Genomic DNA, 20,149 nt, shown 5'->3' with positions numbered 1-20,149 from the left:
TGGAGGGCCCTTGGGTCTTTAGGCCTGGGGCTCGGTCTGCCCTGGTGTAGTCAGCTGCTGGTGGAGCCTGCGGGCTCGTTGTTGCAGCCCCTTGTGGCTTCTGCACAGTGGCTGCTAGGTGACCCCCATCCGGGACACTCTTCAGCCCTTTTCTAGGTAGGTGGCACGATTGCCCCTGCGGTGGTCCTCCTTGGGCTCTTGTGCTCTGGGGGGCCTCTGGATATCTTGGGCCCATGTCTCCTCCATGCCTACTTCATGACCTGGAAGGCAGGGCTATGGCTCCCCATACCCACAATGAAATACTTACATGGAGAAACTTTATGAACATAACTGCGCTCACACACAGGTGTACAAACAGGTACTTACAGACACACATTATCTTGGTTGGCTGCTGCCTCTAAACATACAATCCTAATCAAAAGTTTAAGAGCCCTTGAAAAATGGCCAGAAATTATGTTTTGCATGATTGCATCTTAACAAGGTTCCAAGTAGAGCTTCAACATGCAACAAAAAGAAATGGGAGCGAGACAAAAGATTTTTGTTGAGCATGCAATTTATTGAAAACAACTCTTAAACTGAAACAGGCTGTTTTACAGCTGATCAAAAGTTCTGAACATGAACTCAGTAACAAGTAGCTCCACTGTTACTGCTGATGCGAGCATTTCCATAAGGTGAGTGGAAACATTTCACCAACTGGTGAAGACGGCTGCACAAAGGGCATCTACTGTCTGCAACTGTTGTCCATTTTTGTGAACTTGTGAAGTTGTGTTGTTTTTCTCTCTCTCTCTCAGCAGGTGATCAAGCAGATTTTCAGTCTTTGCTCTCTATATTCCTCTTCTCCTCTATTTCCCCCCACAACCTTCACAATCTTCCCAACCTTTCGTTCTCTTTCCTGTCCTCCGGTCCTGTCCATTCTGACTGCAATAACTCATGAAATAAATAAATAAATAAATAATAATAATGTTAATAATAAAGGTAGAATAAAATATGACAATCAAGTGGACCAGTATAGCAAAAGCTGTACAATCTACTTGGGAAAATAAATCTGTTGGGCATTTTTCTTGGCTTTTAGGCAATAATTCTGATTGCTAACAGTGCCAGACAGGACAGACCAAAAAGTAAATAAATAAAATAATAGCCATATGAACACAGAGGCCCAGATTTCCCTCACTCCAGCCACCTCTCCTCTCAGCTGAGAGATATGATCTCTCCAGCAAGTCCTGGGTCTGCTTACTGGTAGGACATGTCCAAAACATCTTGCCTTGGAGGCTTCCAGGAGGCATCCTAGTGAGATGCCTGAACCACCTCAGTTGTTGAATAGTATCTGAAATATACTACTATCCAAAAATAGTATCTGAAACTTTGAACTGTCAGGCCAAACCACAACAAACTGGTGGTTTGAATCCACCAGTCGGCTGGAACCTTTTTGTGGAGTCTGCATGTTGCCGATGTGCCTGTGTGGGTTCTGTCTCAGAACTCAGAAATTTCTCCCATGATCCAAAGCCAGGCATGTTTGATTGATTGGTGACTCTAAACAGGAGAAGTCTGGGATCAAACCACCAATCTTCCAAATGGTAGATAACACTCTCTACCACATGTGCAGAGCCAGAGATATTTTGCTTTTGCTTCATCCTCCTAGTCAAAATTTGGCACCAGAATTACCCAGAATGCCGCTCGGCATCTAGCAGAGTTGAGCAAAACTGGGGAACATTCAGTCCCACTGAGTCAGGTGAAATCACTTGAGGCACTTTCAGTCTTTGCACAGCTCCCTGTGCAGTCATAAAAAAGCTGTATCAGCAGTAGTCGGCTACTCCCTCAGACTGGTTAGCAGATTTCAATCTGCACTTTTATGTTATCTATAATTAGACTACAATGAATGACTGAAGAACTAATTAATATTAAATGGTCAGAGTTGACTCATAACTATCTTATATTGCTCATTTATCACATTATGTATTATGAGTGCTTGTGGACACTCTGGACTGAGGCACCTCTGTCCAGTCCGGCTGCCTCACTGAAGCACCACCCAGTGCTTCCAGACCCTGAATGGCTGCTTTGTGTTCAGGAAATGTTTGGGTGAAGATGTATTTTTTCATCAAAAATCTGGGTGAATGAAAATCATTGAATGGTATTAAAGTTACAACGAAAACAGAAACAGGACTCTTGTTGTGTAAAGTTTGTTACCTTATGTCTTATGAGCCAAAAGAAATAATCTAGTAACTGTTAGTGTTGTTCCTGACTGATGTTTTTTCCCTCCCAGGTCAAACATGACAGGGTTAGGTGGAAATTTGACTGAGTCATCCAGATATTTTACTGCTGATATACTCCATGATAAGTGAGCAATGTTTGCATTTCAGTCCTATTCTGCAGAACTGTTAGTACAGAGAATTATTTTGGTATTTTTGTTTGGCCTTTGAGAATATAGTAAAAACTTTTTAGTGACAATTTCCTCAAGCCCAAGTGTGTGCTTCAAAATCTTCCATGAGGCAAAAAGGAAGACATTTTTCTAATGATGCATTTGAATACATTGTGTTTTATTCAATGTTTCTATAAACCAGCGATAAGGAACCATGAGGTCAAAGCAAGGATTTTCTTGCTCTCATTTATTTTTCCAGACCATTGCTCCACTCAAAACTGAGGTCTGGAAACATGTCTGGAATCAGTTGTGTTACTGAAACAGCTGTGCATGTGCAGCTGTCCTGCCGACTCAGACCCGACTGTCCCTCACAGTCCCCGTCTGAGCTCCACCCAGTCTCCACATCGCAGAGCCTTTCCTCATTCGCTTCCCTGGAAATTCTGCTGGATTCTTGTGGCATTTTAACTGGCATACCTCCTGCTGCAGGCCCAAACACATATGGACACACACATACGCACACATGGCCACTTACATAAGGTTTCTCTTCAGTGGCAGGTTCGTCATTATGTCACAATTTCCTAAACAAATTCACAAAATTATATTTCTATTACCACCAATGTATTTAATTATACTAGAAAACTGTCCAACTTTTATATTATACACATTCAGCCAAATTCATAAAAGGACTGTTTGTGTAGATATGATACAGTGGGGCAAAAAAGTATTTAGTCAGCCACCGATTGTGCAAGTTCCCCCACCTAAAATGATGACAGAGGTCAGTAATTTGCACCAGAGGTACACTTCAACTGTGAGAGACAGAATGTGAAAAAAAAAAAAAATCCATGAATCCACATGGTAGGATTTGTAAAGAATTTATTCGTAAATCAGGGTGGAAAATAAGTATTTGGTCAATAACAAAAATACAACTCAATACTTTGTAACATAACCTTTGTTGGCAATAACAGAGGTCAAACGTTTACTATAGGTCTTTACCAGGTTTGCACACACAGTAGCTGGTATTTTGGCCCATTCCTCCATGCAGATCTTCTCGAGATCAGTGATGTTTTGGGGCTGTCGCTGAGCAACACAGACTTTCAACTCCCGCCACAGATTTTCTATGGGGTTGAGGTCTGGAGACTGGCTAGGCCACTCCAGGACTTTCAAATGCTTCTTACGGAGCCACTCCTTTGTTGCCCGGGCGGTGTGTTTTGGATCATTGTCATGTTGGAAGACCCAGCCTCGTTTCATCTTCAAAGTTCTCACTGATGGAAGGAGGTTTTGGCTCAAAATCTCACGATACATGGCCCCATTCATTCTGTCCTTAACACGGATCAGTCGTCCTGTCCCCTTGGCAGAAAAACAGCCCCATAGCATGATGTTTCCACCCCCATGCTTCACAGTAGGTATGGTGTTCTTGGGATGCAACTCAGTATTCTTCTTCCTCCAAACACGACGAGTTGAGTTTATACCAAAAAGTTCTACTTTGGTTTCATCTGACCACATGACATTCTCCCAATCCTCTGCTGTATCATCCATGTGCTCTCTGGCAAACTTCAGACGGGCCTGGACATGCACTGGCTTCAGCAGCGGAACACGTCTGGCACTGCGGGATTTGATTCCCTGCCGTTGTAGTGTGTTACTGATGGTGACCTTTGTTACTTTGGTCCCAGCTCTCTGCAGGTCATTCACCAGGTCCCCCCGTGTGGTTCTGGGATCTTTGCTCACCGTTCTCATGATCATTTTGACCCCACGGGATGAGATCTTGCGTGGAGCCCCAGATCGAGGGAGATTATCAGTGGTCTTGTATGTCTTCCATTTTCTGATGATTGCTCCCACAGTTGATTTTTTCACACCAAGCTGCTTGCCTATTGTAGATTCACTCTTCCCAGTCTGGTGCAGGTCTACAATACTTTTCCTGGTGTCCTTCGAAAGCTCTTTGGTCTTGGCCATGGCGGAGTTTGGAGTCTGACTGTTTGAGGCTGTGGACAGGTGTCTTTTATACAGATGATGAGTTCAAACAGGTGCCATTCATACAGGTAACGAGTGGGGGACAGAAAAGCTTCTTACAGAAGACGTTACAGGTCTGTGAGAGCCAGAGATTTTCCATGTTTGAGGTGACCAAATACTTATTTTCCACCCTAATTTACGAATAAATTCTTTACAAATCCTACCATGTGGATTCATGGATTTGTTTTTCACATTCTGTCTCTCACAGTTGAAGTGTACCTCTGGTGCAAATTACTGACCTCTGTCATCATTTTAAGTGGGGGAACTTGCACAATCGGTGGCTGACTAAATACTTTTTTGCCCCACTGTATATAGTATGACTTGCAAACTGTAAAACCCTTAGCTAAAAATAGTTAAGTCCATAAGAATTTTAAATGTGATACCATAATATCACTAAATCATGAAAACAGGTCTCAAATCAAGCACTCGAGACGTTATGTAATATTTTCAGCTTTAATTCAAGATGTTTGGCAAAAATCTTCCATTAGCTGTTTAATAGTTGCAACTATTTTTATGCATAGTCCCCTATTTTCAGAAGCTCAAAATTAATTGGCAGTCGACTGTGAGGTGATGTCTGTTCTCTCATTATTTTTAATTGAAAAAATTAAGGAGATAAAAGATCTGAAGTTTATTCCAAGTGCTGATCTAGCATGTGGTGGCTTTCCAGTGGACCACTGCATTTGAGGTCCAAAGAGATGTTGAAGTAAGTGAAGGAGGCCATCATTAGGCTCACAAACCCAAATAAACCCAATGAGGGCATAGCAGGAACTTTAGGAGTGGCCTAATCAACAGTCTGATACGTCCTTAAAAAGAAGGAATGCAGTGGCCAGCTCAGCAACAACAAAAGGCCTGAAAGACCATGGAAGACAATTAAAGAATTCTTTGCTTAGTCAAGAAATTCCCTTCACATTATCTAACAAAGTCAGGAACACTTTTGGATGAGCTCAGAATATTATTGTCCAAGTCTACAATCAAGGGATGCCTTCGAGAATAAAAATACAAATTTACAACAAGGTGTAATCTGTCGATAAAACAAGAAGGCCAGGTTAAACTTTGTCAGAAAACATCTAACAGAGGCTGCACAGGTGTGGAAAATGTCTTTGGATCAATGAAACGAAGAAAAAGTTGTACCAGAATGATAACAGAAAAGCAACAGGTCAGGATCTGAAGCATACCGCATTATCTGTCAAATATGGTGGAGGCGGCGTTATGTCATGTTCAAACATGACTGCCAGTGGAACCGGATCACTAGTGTTTGTAGGTGACTGCTTGAAGTTCGTCTGTCCATCCGTCCGTCCATCCGTCCGTCCATCCAGTTCAGGGTTGCAGGGGGGCCTTGGAGGTTATCCCAGCTGTCATATGGGAAAACCTGAGGTACACACAGGGCAAGTTGCCAGCCTATCACAGAGCCGCTGATAGAAGCAGCTGGGACTATAAGTGTTTGAGCCGATACGCTGCTCTGATTAAAAAAATGCTGCAAAACTGACCAAAAGCATCTTGCAAAAGCAACCCAAGAGTTTAAGTCAAAGAAAAGGGGTATTCATCAATTACCGAGTCAAGTCACCTGATCTCAACCCCATAAAGCACAGTTCAGTTGCGAAATACAGAAAGACCCACAAATGAGCAGCAGCTGAAGGTGGCTGCAGTAAAGTCCTAGAAGAGCATCTCAAGGATAGAAATGCAGCATTTGGGTAGTTGGTAGCTCAATTATTAGTATAGTCTGCAACCAGTTTCTTCCATTAATATGGAATTTCAGTCACTCAACAGTTTTGGGGCTCTATTTGTGTTTCTTTATCCTCCAAATGCTTTCAGTGCGTGACAAGTTTGGACAGCAGACATAACAGTTTTCATGATCTTTCCTGAAAGCTAACGATCATGTTGCTTGCAAACCTGCATATTTCATTTTCTGCATTAATGGAACTTCTGAACAGATGCAGATCTCCCGTGCCACGAGCATGCCGACAGCATCACAAATGCTCGATTTCAAACTGTGCGCCTCATCTTCAGTCCAAAGACAAGTGGTTTTCAGAAATGTTCCCGTGCCAAAGATTTCTACTCCAGAATCATTTCTGGTTTTGATGCAGCTTTGCACGAGAGCCTGAACATCATAAACATTCAGTTTCGGTTTCTGCCCAACTCCCATCTCTCTTTTTATATGTCAGATAATCCACCAGATGTTTGGTTTTACAGTGTTCTTTCATCCCCATCCTAACTTTCATTTCACAAATGTGTTATTTGTGTTTGTAGGTTTAAAAAATTTGGTTTTCAAATGATTGCATTCTGTTTTTATTTACACTTTCAAGGACTGAAATAAAATGCCCATTTTTTTGCTGGCCAATCAAACATTTCTTGCACACTAACTCAAGGACAGGAAAATTGGAAAAAAGCAGTTACTGAAAAGACAGGAAGAATGAAGCTTTTATTTTAACCTAATTCAATCATAAACTTTGGATGATCCCATATATTTGTTGTTAGTTTGAGTATGTTATAAAAGCCCTGGTAAATCCTCAAATACATTAATGCAAAGCTGGTAACAAAGCTGTTTTTCACGGTTCGTGAACTGTTTACGTTTTAGACATACTGTACATGTTTTCCACCGGACAGAGACCTGTAACTCCACAGTGTGCACACAAAGAGTGGAAATGGGAGGTAGTAGGAAAAACAAAGAGCTTTCCTTTGTTTGAAAGGAGTTCTTGTTCTGAAGGAGGACAGAAGAGCGGGCAGCAGGCAGGCAACAGGGGCTTTATTTTGACTTTCCTGTTTGATACCTGTGATCCCCCCCCCCCCTTTTTTTTTTTAAAGAGGGCTGTACACCAGCTCCCATTCACACATCTAAAGGGAGATTCCTACTGGCTTCCTACTGTAGGAGAGGAGTGAAGGAGAGAGAGAGAGAAACCCAGACAGTGGAAGGAGAGAGACAGAGAGACTAGGAGGTACAGAGGGAGTTTTTGCTGCTGAAGGAAAAGCAGAGTTACTATGAAGCAGAAAATGGGACCGGCTGCCACCTCGCTCGCTCTGCTGTGTTTATGTTCTCTGGGAGTGTGTGTTCCTATGGGGACAGGCAGCGCTGCACCAGCACAGGTCAGGACTTCATATGCTGTATGTGCTCTTTCTATTAGAGGCTGCTCTCACTGTCGTGCATTTTCTTAACTGTGATCTGCCATGCCTGTTTGTTAGGTTGAGACTCTGATCCCTTTCATATGTAGTAAATGTATATGAGTGACTGTGAGTGTTTCAGTGAATGAGGCAATTAAGACACACTAAGGCAGATTTTGTTGTTCTTTCTTTATCTTTATGTAAGAATAAAGTGGAAAACATGATGTAATCTGTGTTGATTTATCTACTATAAGTTATGATGTAATGGAAAGGACATGTGAAGAACTGATGATGACACACCCAGAGAAGCAGATCAACCCGACAGGTTTTTCTTTCATTGGACTTGTCTGCATGTGTGTTTGACTTCAAAATAAAGCACCCCTCTCCCTCCACCATGCCATAAGCCACTGAAGGAACGTGCTGATACTTGTAAATATATTGCTGTTGTCGATCAAAGTCTACACCATGTGCTTTCCAGCTAAGATATTCAACTTTTAAATGGTAACATTTTTATCCACTGAGCTCTTAAATCTAAATATAAAGTGATAAACTTGGTTGAGCTCCTCTGTGTTCTATAAGTGTAATAGGAGTAAAATTCTTGGCCTGACTTGATATTGAATGCTTCTGCTTTCTGCGATAAGGAAAATATGAATGTAAAACAGCTCCAGATGTGTCTAAACTGGAATTTGGATACAACCCTAATAAGTTTGTTTTGGGAAGAAATGGAAGTTGGGTTTTGTTTTACTTTAACCACTAAAGCCAAGACACTAAACACACTTACATATGATGGATTGGGAGTTTTATGTGTGTGTGTGTTCCATCAGGCGTATGAACCAGAGGTGAAGAGGACAAGAGGCGATGTTCCCGATATTCTACCAGAACCTGAAGCAGAGCCAACCAGCCCAGTATCGGACTTTGAGAACTCATACAACTATGTCTGTACGTTATTTTAGAAATGTTGAAATTTGTGTTGGTTTTGGTCATACGAGTCAGAAATCTGTGATGTCACTCACCATCATGATAACTTTAAGCCTCATCTCAGCGAGGTATCTCCCTCAAGAGTTGACAGAGAGAAAAAAGAGATAAAAAGAAAAGAAACTATAGGGGTGGGTGGGGAACCCAAATAGAAAATAGAAAATAAAAAGAGTACAGAGATAAGTTATGCTACCAACGTTGGTTGGTAGAGTGCATCCACAGACTGATGGCCGTATCATTGGACATTCTTGACAGGCTAATTAAGGGCTTTTCTGTTTTGTTTCTGGAGTAAGAAGTGTCCAGATTTTGGAAAGTCACATATCTGTATGCCGGTAGCCTTCCTTTGTGTGTTCTCTTTAAAAAATATATATATATATCATACTGTGCTCTCACTTCCAATCTACTCTGGCCCACAGTATCCAGACTGGCCAGTATGGACCTAGCCATCCACAAGCTGAATGTCGGTCACTACACTCTGGATGTTAAAGTCAGCCAGTTGATGGATCGTCTCTCCAGGATGGATGGTAAGACTGGTGATGGTGTTGATGAAACTGAGAGTAGGGGTATTAATGCTGTACCACGGGAGCTTTTATTTTCAATTTAGATCTAATGGGAACAAAGCCTTTCGCTGTACCTACTTTTATGTTCCCGTCTTTCTCTTGCTCCTCATCACTCAAATGGCAGCTAAAGTCGGTGAGCTGGAGGACAGCATCCAGGAGGTCTACCAACACAGCAAGGACAACCGCAAGGAGATCGGAAGACTCGAAGGTACATGTGTATCATTTTTCCTTAGATCTACTTCAAGCATCCCATCCTGCACTGTGGCATTTTAAAATAGCAGACTAAATATTGTATAAATATAAATTTCTATTTTATGTTTTGTAGCGTTAAATTATTTGTTAAACTATCAGTAATGAGAAAATAGTGAGAAAAGCATATATAAAATACACCTAAAAATTTCATTGGAGGATAAATACTAATTAACAGGGGTAATAAAATCTGAAGGCCAGAGAAGGACAGTGGATATGTGCAAAGAAAGGGAAGGTTGAATGGCAACATGGACACGTGATGCAACATGCAGGAACTAACATATCAACTGTTCAGTAATATGCAAATACGCCTATGTTTGTATCAACAAGGTGTGTTGAAATTTTACAGCATTTCTGTCAACTCTGAGCAAAATTAAAGGGTACGTGAGGTGCACTCGTGCCTTTAAACTAAAAATCGTGCTGATGGCTCAGCACTCCAGGCATCAACCAAGTAGCTGTAATAACAAGAGGCGTGACATTGGTTTGGTTTGGTTTTGGGACTTGATCCTCTTAAAAAAAACAAAAAACAAAAGAGGAAGATCAATCAGTTCTCAAGCCTGAAATCAAAACCAGCATTTCAAAGAGAGAACACTCACCACTTTTTCCCGCACTCCTCTGGCTTGTTTTAGCATGTTTTTATTCAGGCTATGAATCTATTTTGATTCACTCTTCTGGTTGCATGGTAACCATTTTCATTGGAAAATAAACCCACATATGCTCCCTGTTCAGACTAACCAGCATACAAAAACATTTGCATAAAGCTGAAAAATTCAGCAAACACAGATTCCCTTAAGAGACGGTAGAGACCAAAATTCAGCTAAAAATGGAGATAACAGAGCCATGCTAATTTCTCCCGGCTAACATGTTTTCAACAATGACTTATTAAGGTTATGAAAGGATAACAAATTGTTCGACTGCTTTCAAAAGAAAGCATGTTTTTGTATGTGTTTTTTTTTTCCTGTTTTGTTTCCTCAACCAGAAGTGGTCATATTTTGACAACACGATAGCATGCTACATTAGCAGCTAATGTTAGCAAGCTGCATCTTTAGATTGTGGATAGCTGTTTTAAAAATGCTCTAAAAAGTTCCACAAACAGCCAAGAGGTTTAGTTTATTTACTCACAACCACTCAAAGCAGCCATGCACCTAATAGTCCATAAGTTCAAGATATACCACAATTTAAAAAAATTAATAAATAAATAAACTCGGTCTTCCATGCAGTTACAATGAAGGGGAAGATTAGCCATAGAGACCAAAACCATGCATGTTACATGTTTATTTCTATTAGAGTCCGCTTCAAGTGGCCAATTCAGAAACTTGTGGTAAATGTCTGAAAATGCACCAGTCTTGTTTTTTCTCTGCTTCAAAGGTTGCGAGAAGGGACAACGGATTGGATACAAGTGTTACCTGGTGTACAACAGCCTGGAAGATTATGCCGGAGCATCCAGGAAGTGCATAGAACGTGGAGGACGCATGGCAATGCCCCGTGATCGAAAGGAGCAAGAGGCCCTGGCTGACTACGTAAAGAACTTCTTCCACCCTGGAAACTGGCCGGTCTGGCTGGGAGTCAACGACCTCCGCTCTGAGGGCTTGTACCTCTTTGACGATGGAACTCGGGTCACGTACTTCCAGTGGCGTAAGCACTTCCTGTCCAGCCAGCCAGATGGAGGGAGGCGAGAGAACTGCGTGGCGATGTCGTCAGATGATGGCGACTGGTGGGACCACTACTGCGATCGAACCATGAACTATATGTGCGAATTTGATGACAGGGTGGCTCTTTAAAAGGAACCTTTTCCAAACAGCCTCTCTTTATGACATTAAACACCAGCAGATCATTAGAAAACAAAGCCCATTTCAATTTTCTAATAATTTATTTTCATTTAAAACTTTGTAGCTTTGTTTAAGTAGATTCTTGCTGAATGGAAATACTTTATAGTATTTAAAGTGTTTTACAGCGATGTCTCAGAAATCCTTTATTTCTATACAAGATGTGTACTGATTGAATAAGGCTTTATCAGACTTATGAATATTACATTATTCATGCAGCAGCAGTAATATGAGTTAAAGCCAGTCTGGACTCTGCTGTGATTTCATTCATGGGATTCTAAGTATTTGTCAAGTTTCCAAAAAAGAGAAAAATGGAACGCTGGAGTTATTTTTTTCTCTCAGGATCAGCACATACTGAACTTGAAGGGATGAATCAGTGTGTACTCTGGCTAAAGTGGAATTAAGCAGCATTTCTATGTTTCATGCTGAAGATGTTTTAACAAAGTCTAGTGCTGGGTGTGACTTCTGTTATTGCAATCCCACCCTGAACCCTCTTTTACTTCCTTAAAATGACACATCACTGTGTGCAAATGTATCCTGAACCAGAGTCCATGCATAAAGACAAAAGAGAAAACTAGTGTAGATAAAAGCCTGGATGTTTTTTTTAAAAACTTTACTATTATGGTTTGATTATAGTTTGTTCAACATGTTCAACAGGTAAAAGGGAGATTTGCTTCACTCGTAAGGAGTGGTACTTTTCATTTTTTTTTAAAATAGTACTACTAAATCAGTGGACTAAAATGAGTTTTCATTTTCATACCAAGACAAAACCTTTGCAATATCACAACTGTTTAGAAATATAGAGGTAAATTCCTTTTTTATGCTACAAAATAAGTCATAGTTCTTGTTAAATTTTGCTTAAATTCTCACAGAAACTTTGTATATAAATGTCACATTTTTAAAATATAAAGCAAGGGCACATACTTGACCATAAATTAATATGTCAGTATATTTTTTCATCATATTTTTAGTGCTCAGCCTTATCTGGGTAGTGATTTTATCATCAAACTACTCATGGATCATAGGTAATATGTAATAAAAAAGTTTTTGCAGTAGTCTCATATCACTGTGTGATTTGTGGGTAATGATGTAATTCAAACTGTGTTACCGTTCACTGTCACTTGAGGTCACTAAAATCCAAACCTGTTAAATGCACCTTTAAAAGGTAAAATTCCTGAAACAAATCTTCAGTCTTTGTTAAATTTAAATAATACAAATATATTGTCAAATTCTGTTTTAATCAAATCCACTACTTTATTTGCAATGCTGCATCGCCATGCTGACGCAACACAGAAGAGCAGATGTCTCTGCCTCGCGCTGGAACATCAGTCGCACCCCTTCATGATGTCATGAGTGTAAGGTGTGACGTCATGAACGCGAGCCAAAGAGCTGCGCTTGCCGTGAGGAGTCAGCGATGCGTTTAGCGACTTGAACCCCTGAGGCTGTGTTTGAATGAATTTCACAGCTTCTGCTTGTGAGCAGAGTTAGTGGACTGTCCTGCAGAGTCCACGGACTGCAAAACGTCTTCCACGGTCGGCCTGTCCAGAGGGTTTTTCGATGGATGAGAGAGAAGTACCTTCCCTGCACTGTCCAGCAAAAAGTCACCTCCTAGCTGAAAAGACAAACACACATTATTCAATTATCACCACTCCTGAAGTTAAATCTGTAAAATTTGAAGGTCAGTCTGACTTTTTACGGTGGATGTGGTAGTCCTGTCTGTTATGGAGTATTTAAAATTAATTTTCTAAAACAAAAGAGTCACCCGGGGATTTAAAGTAGCAATAATGTAAAAATAATGAACATGTTGCTCCATAACATACCGCCTATATAAATAAATAACTGTTTAATCAGTAAAGTTGAATTAAAAGGACAATATGAATGTGTCACTGCCCCCAAGTGGTATAAAAACGTATTGCAGTTTTAAACTGAACCCTGTGGAGTCCCATAAATAGCCCCAAATTACTTTTTCCTTTAAAGGAACCCCGGCTGTTTCAGCTTAAACATTATAGTTTATACTATACATGCCCTCTTCGTCCAAAGGACAAAACACAATAAATATGTTATTGTTTTCTGTGCAAATTATGACCTGCATTTATGTCTCGCCTGATGCATTTAACTGACCAAAAGACCTCCCAAGCGCTTCTGGTTATAACCAACGACTAAGTAGTAGTAGTTGCTCTCATATAGTTTGTGAAAAGTGCTTTAAGAAACAGAAAATATTCTTCTGGTGTTCTGCAAGACAGGATTTTTCGCTGCCTTCCCAACCCTGATCACGGAGGTTTCGTGTTCTCTAAAAGGCTGATGCAGCTACACAGACAGATATAGACATGAGCCTGTAATTAGGGCCACATACAAAACCAAGAACATGAAAATGACCTGAAGCAGAGAAGGACTTAATGATGGCACTGGATGTTTATCTCTAAAGTTATTGTTAGAAAAGAATCTGATCCATATCCTGACTTCTACAAACTGACACTCTCACCGCCTCACCTCTGTCCTCGTTTTAATTTTCACTTTTAAAGTAAAGTGTCCTCAGTTACATCATGGTCAGGTTTGAATAGAAGAAGCTGGAAAGAGCACATTTATCTACCAAAGCAGTTAGATAGACTTCAACCAAAGAGACATCTACAGTGCTTTTGTTCAGTTTAATCATAAGCTGTCTCCATATAAGGTGGCTAAGTGCATCTGAGGGTGTTAGGGCATTTTTTCATTTTATTTCTATGCACACTGTTAATTATAATGTTCAACATTGATCTTCTGCATACAAGATAAAAAATATTAATCTCACAGGACTTCAGGGACTCAACTTGGATTTTCATTTTGCTAATATCCAAGGGATAGAAGAAGGATGCGAGATACTCGTGCATGTAAATCCATCCTTGGATAGATTTCTAGGATTTCTTCAATTTGTCATCACAAGAGTCTCGTCAAAGGTTTTCACAGACTTGTGCATTCTTACCTGGTAGCTGTCTTCCAGCAGACGATGGGGGAAATCTGGGAAGTCTATGTTTGCAACTACGTAGTCTGAGTATTGTAGCAGGCAGCCAAACTTCATCACCTTGGCGTAGGATGAGCCAAGGCCAAAACTTCTGTACACCTGTGCCAGAAAAGAGACATTTAAGAACACATGCGGTTTATACAGTCAGTAGCATGCATCAGCGTCGCATTTTTTGCGACTGAGGATTGCTTGTGTGGCATGTGGAAAATGTTCTGTTTTCATATTTGGTTATTTCCACTTGACTCCAGCTAACATCTGGTGGTTGACTTTTCTGAATAAATGGTTTGGAGGCTGAGGTCGCTGGGCTTTTATGACACATCATCAAACAGCTGCTAAATCCTCCGGGTCCCTCGGTTTGTTTGTACTGAGTCACAGCCAAATCTACTTTCTATAAATTACAGTGGCCTATTTAGAGTTTATGCACCTCCCGACCAGCACTGAATATAAATATAAAATGTAGTAAAATGTGCAGACGGACTGACTGTTTTTATTTGAATTTGTTTTAAAGCAGAAGTTACAGTTTTTGAATCAGATGATCAGAGCGGGGGGGGGAAAAAATTTCTTAACCTTTCTCTGTGGATCCAGCAGAATGTCAAAGGTACATCCAGTCTGCTCCAACCACAGCTGAGCGCCCTCGACGCTGCCAAAAGAAACTACCAAGACCCGCACTGACCGAGCCTCCAGCAGAGCCTGCGGGATGATACAATGTTAATTACTGATAAACACTGTTTACACATTTAAAAAGTTTTAAACCAGTTTTGGATGCAAGATTAAGTGAAGACAGCCACTATGGAAAAACATCTTAGAATCTTTTGTAGACAGAATGAAGCCTCAAAGAGTTAAAAGGGGTATTTCAGCACAACGTTATAGGCTGTCTTGCTAAGAAAAGATTTGTTTGTGGCTTCATTGGGATCTCAGTGCTTGCAGCAAAGATTTCGTCCTTGTAAACTAAGTGCTTATAAAAAAGATGCAGTAATAAAAAGACGTAAAATATTATGAGCGAACTTGGGTCGTGGGTGTTTTTCCTTCCCACTGTCGCCCACCTTAAACCCACTATTAACATCACAAACTGGCCTTCATGAATTTAAACCTTAATCTTGGCTTTCTCTGTTCTGATCCTAACAATTAATTTGTGGATTACTAAATGACTAAATTAGTAATTCAATTTCCAATTCTGTCTTCATAAAAAAGTAACAGTGTGTTTTTGTTTTTTGTGTGCCTGTGGTTTTTCAGTGTTGGAGTTCATTCAGTATGGCGATGGTTTTTTCTAGTGGAATAAGAATAAAGGTACGCTGACCTGATTGGCCGTCAGCTCGGTCACGTGGTCTCGTCACGGCAGTCATCCAAAATGTCTGAGGAGAACCAGCAGCAGGTTCTGACCCTGACCCAGGTACTGACTGAGAGTCACACTCCTTTAAATACAACACAAGACAACTAATCTCTGGTTTCATGGAACAAAAAAACCTACATGGTCTTCCCAGGTTGGTCAGTTAAAAAACAACACAACAATAACCTCAAACCAGCTGATGCTCTGAACTGGTTTTTGCTGGTGCACCACATTCAGGCCGGGTTTGCAAACTTACCTTCCACTTCTTCCATCGGTGAATAGAGTTTCTGGGCTCAGACTATCGGCCGTCTTTCCTCCAGACAGCTGCACATCTGTTGTCTGCAGATCTTTGTCCACGCTCTCCAGGAAAGAGTCCCACTCTTTCTGCAAGCACAAACACACACAAAGAAATAGACAGTTTAAAGTGTTCAAAAGGAACTGGTCATGGGTTTAGTTTAAACTCATTTCAACCAGATAAGCTTAATTTTAAGTTTGTGTAGCTCAAAAATAAATAAATAAGGATAATATAACAATAAGAAGAAATAACAGTTGCACTTGTACACACCTCCAGCTGCTGAAGCTCCTGCACCTGCTCTCTCACTGCTGCATGGCTGGAAAAACACACAAGTTTGGTGATAGAGCTTCAGTCAGCACCACTGTCGTTCATCCAAGATCTATCAGTCAGCATCATAACAGCACTGAGTGCAGCTGAGCTAATACTGCGTGTTTTATACATGATGCTCTAAGGAGTTACAATTCAGTGCAAAAGTCTTAAATCCATCCTAATTTTTTCATATTTTGCTAGGAAAATGTCAAACGGGTGCATCAGTCTATTGAAATATAAGCAAATGTATGAGCAAAAACAGAGTTTTTACAATTTTAATTATCTTAAAAGTCAATCTGTGATATGATCATCTTTTTTCTTCACACAGCCTGAATTCTCTTAGGCAGCGTTCTTGGAATTTCTTTAAGCTGTGTTATTTTGGGCATTTTTCAGATTCCTATAAAGATGTAACAAAGTGCCTAAAAACACTATTTATTTATTTATTTTACTAAGTTCTCTACTGTGTGTAGACACAACAATGGTTCATCTGTTATGTACCCTTTTATGATTGAAAGTTAAATTGCTTAAACATACTTCTGAAACTGGTCAGATGCAACAACTGGACTAAAAATGAGAGAAAATGAAGAAGAAAATGTCTAAAGAAAAAACATTACAGGAGAGTCTGCCTGCTTTAACCTCCTAAGACCTGACCTCTTCCACGGCATGCATTTTTAATTTCTCTTTGATATTTGGGCTGATTGGGGCCCGATGAATGTAAAAACAAAGAACTACCAGATTTTTTTTTTTTTACCTGACTTTTTGTTTCTAAGAAAAATGAGAGCCACATATGAGGATATTCGTTTAAAATTTCGATAGAACAGTGGCAATGTAATGTCCTTATAAGTGGATATCAGGCCCTTGTAGAGCAAAATTTTGGTCTAAATAACCCAAAATGTGATGTCCACATATGTGGACGCCAGGTCCTGGGACAAGGGTCCCCAATCCCAGTCCACGAGGGCCGGTGTCCCTGCAGGTTTTAGATCTCACCCTGGATCAACACACCTGAATCACATGATTAGTTCATTAACAGGCCTCTGAAGAACTTCAAGACATGTTGAGAAGGTAATTTATCCATTTAAATCAGCTGTGATGGATCAAGGACACATCTAAAGGGCGATCGTGGCTCAAGAGTTGGGAGTTCGCCTTGTAATCGGAAGGTTGCCGGTTCGAGCCCCGGCTTGGACAGTCTCGGTCGTTGTGTCCTTGGGCAAGACACTTCACCCGTAGCCTACTGGTGGTGGTCAGAGGGCCCGGTGGCGCCAGTGTCCGGCAGCCTCGCCTCTGTCAGTGCGCCCCAGGGTGGCTGTGGCTACAATGTAGCTTGCCATCACCAGTGTGTGGATGACTGGATATGTAAAGCGCTTTGGGGTCCTTAGGGACTAGTAAAGCGCTATACAAATTTTACCATTTACTAAAACCTGCAGGGACACCGGCCCTCGTGGACTGGGATTGGGGACTCCTGTCCTAGGAGGTTACAGCAGAATATAAACATGAGGGGTTGCTCAAGACTGTAGATTGCAGAATACAGCAGTTTCCCAAAGGGCCAGACTTTTCAGCATTAACAAAAATGAAGCAACATACACTTACTGACACATCTTGGGTCTGCAGATGGATTTATCTTAAAGTAAATAAGAGCTATTCTTTTCTCCAGCTGTTTTTATTCGAGATCACTTGTAGGTGATTAATGTTACATGATGTAAATGTTGTAAACTAGTAAAGCAATAACTTCAGCTTGGTATGTGGCTAAATGCTGTTAAAGATTTATTTGGCAACCATAGCTGTGAAGAGCCTTTCGTCATTTGCGGTTTGTGAAGTAGAAGCTGACTTAATAACAAAAAAGAGAAGTCTTAAAAATTTGGGGATGTTTTTGGTAACGTTTTCAGTTACAAGTGGGACAAAAGAAGAGTTTCATCATCTGTGTTTTCTCTCAGTTGTTCCACAGTGTATTGGGATTATCACGGTCTACCTCATACGTTTGCCTCAATAAACATCATTTTATTAAATTTATTTAATATGGCATAATGGTGTCATTGAATTCAAATGCTAGAAGGAATAAGGATAGAAAAATTCTATATCACCCACACAAAATATAAATGGCATTTTATTTCAGCTTGCTATTTAAACATACTTACTGATAAGACTTCTGCCAAACAGCCTCCGCTTCACATTTCTTTTTAACTTCAATGCTGCTCAACAGATTGAACGGTTATTATTTTTCTCATAAGGACACAGACAAATGTGCTTCTTTAAGCGTCTACGGCCAAATCCTACCTGCTGTAGAATCTAGCTCCAGCTGTGATCAGGCCGAATAAAGTGGTGATTTTATGTGGGACAAAATTCTCCAAAGAGTCTGCATGAGAACAAAGGGCCACAGTTACAGGGTCAAGCTGTTTGTGCAATGTCATTGTGTTGGCAATAGGCATGACGGGGATTACATTACACCACCTTCATGCCAGCAGGCCCCTTTAATCCAGTAACAAGGCTCCAGAAGCCAAGTTATAAAATATTCAATAGGAAACCCAGACTTCATTCAAATTTCTTGCATTCTTATACTCTTAAGGTTAGGGACTGTTATAAAGCAGTTAATCAACGAAGATAAAGCATCAGCTTATTATAAAAATATCTTTTCTTCAATTCGGCAGACAAACATAGACATAATTATTGTTCTGTTTTTGTTTTTTTGTGTGTGGTTTTACTTCTTTGTAAAACAGCCATAACACACACACAGGGTTATTACCCAGTAATAAAGTTTCCATTAAAAAAAAAGTTAAATGATAATTTGCATATTTTATATGCCGAATTACAAAAGAGGCAGAACAAAACTTTAACAAAGCATAAACATACATTTCTAGGAAGTTTTTAGATATTCTGGTAGCAACACACATTAAAGTGTGAAAGGTTTTCAACAGGGTTTGCGACTAGGATCAGCCCTACCTGCTGCCTCCTCCTTGGCGTTCTGCAGGAGAACTTTGCCCATGTTCACCAGCAGAGTGAGACCATCTGTTAAGATCTCCTCTGACACGGCCACATCCTCAGCCATGATCACCACATCAGCCCACAGCCACTCTGACAACTAATCTGTCGTCACCTGCACTATAATGCAGCGATGCTATGCAAACTACATCTTCCATGTGACAAAATCACGTGGGTCTGACTCTGAAAACCTTTATGCAGCACCTAGTGGTGAGCAGGGAGACTTGCAAGAGAAAGTAATTTCTGAAAGAAGCTTTTCTACTCAGCTGTGCAACAAAACTAAACATTAACTGCAGATGAATTTGAGCTGCTCTTCAGTTCTATACACAGACATACTTAATCACTGGCTCATTTGTTGTTCTTACAAACATCTTCCTTCTTATCAGCCAGTCAATCAGCCACATTAAGCTCCAACAGTCAGTGGAGGTGTATTCAGTTGGCCACTTTCAGCATCAATTATGAATGCTGTCTGTGCTGGGCATACAGTAAAGAGTGTTTACTGTCAGAACTTTGAGGTTCTGATATTTGCAGCTGACAGTCGGTGATAGTGATGAAATCCTTAGATGACACTGGCTCAGTTAATAAGCAGCTTTTTAGGGGGCAACATGGCAAAGGGTAAACAGTAATCTTACTCGTTTAGATGGTTCAAATGTGACTGAAGGTAAACAGACATAATGGACCTAACATGCTCGATAGACTTGGCTTGTCGACCAGGATTGTGGACATGATCAGAGATTTTGACAATGATGAGGGTGTGAAATGACTCTTAATGCACAACACTGCAGGAGCCTCAGTGCAAAAACAGAGTTTTGCATTCATTAAATCTGAATGCAAATCTCTCAGGCTTGGTTTCCCAGACATGGATTTAGCCTTTTTTCATTGGAGAACTTCCCTGAATGTTTCTTTTATCCTGCCTCTAGGCTTAATCCGTGTCTACGAAACTGAGCCTACAAAGCATGACCTGTCCACCCTATATGGAAGCCCACATACGCTACCAAAAACAAATTTAAGTGAATGAAATTGAACTGCAGTAAAGAAAATACTTCTTAGTCCAGATAATACAATAATGACATACTTTTCTCAAGGGAAAGTGGAGTGATTTCTACATTTTAACTGTATTTGTTTAAATAATTGTAATAACAGTAAACTTAAACCTAGCAGATCAGATATTTTACAGT

General features: G+C 40.4%; 2 protein-coding genes across 3 annotated transcripts; one reads left to right on the top strand and one right to left on the bottom strand.

Annotated features, from left to right (window-relative positions):
* Positions 1 to 7,276: 7,276 nt before the first annotated feature.
* clec11a (C-type lectin domain containing 11A) lies at positions 7,277 to 12,232 on the top strand. 2 transcript variants are annotated; one of them, XM_026143408.1, is made up of 5 exons: positions 7,277 to 7,444; positions 8,284 to 8,398; positions 8,851 to 8,958; positions 9,119 to 9,202; positions 10,612 to 12,232. In XM_026143408.1, the coding sequence occupies exons 1-5, from the start codon at positions 7,340 to 7,342 to the stop codon at positions 11,022 to 11,024; spliced, it is 825 nt and encodes a 274-aa protein (XP_025999193.1). In that variant the 5' UTR covers positions 7,277 to 7,339; the 3' UTR covers positions 11,025 to 12,232. The 2 variants fall into 2 exon arrangements, with proteins under 2 accessions (XP_025999193.1, XP_025999192.1); XM_026143407.1 differs by lacking the exon at positions 7,277 to 7,444 and having other exon boundaries at positions 8,053 to 8,398.
* A 66-nt stretch (positions 12,233 to 12,298) lies between these two features.
* On the bottom strand, positions 12,299 to 19,121 carry selenol (selenoprotein L). Its single transcript, XM_026143406.1, has 9 exons — positions 18,933 to 19,121; positions 18,270 to 18,348; positions 18,131 to 18,184; positions 15,960 to 16,005; positions 15,651 to 15,778; positions 15,365 to 15,479; positions 14,635 to 14,757; positions 14,029 to 14,166; positions 12,299 to 12,681 (listed from the first exon to the last, which is right to left on the bottom strand). Exons 1-9 carry the CDS (start codon positions 19,036 to 19,038, stop codon positions 12,529 to 12,531), a joined length of 942 nt encoding a protein of 313 aa, XP_025999191.1. The 5' UTR covers positions 19,039 to 19,121; the 3' UTR covers positions 12,299 to 12,528.
* Between the last annotated feature and the right edge of the window lie 1,028 nt (positions 19,122 to 20,149).

Source organism: Astatotilapia calliptera, chromosome 15 (genome assembly GCF_900246225.1).
Source record: "Astatotilapia calliptera chromosome 15, fAstCal1.2, whole genome shotgun sequence".
NCBI lineage: Eukaryota > Metazoa > Chordata > Actinopteri > Cichliformes > Cichlidae > Astatotilapia > Astatotilapia calliptera.
Note: the sequence above shows the minus strand (reverse complement) of the source record. Positions and strands in the feature narration are given on the sequence as shown.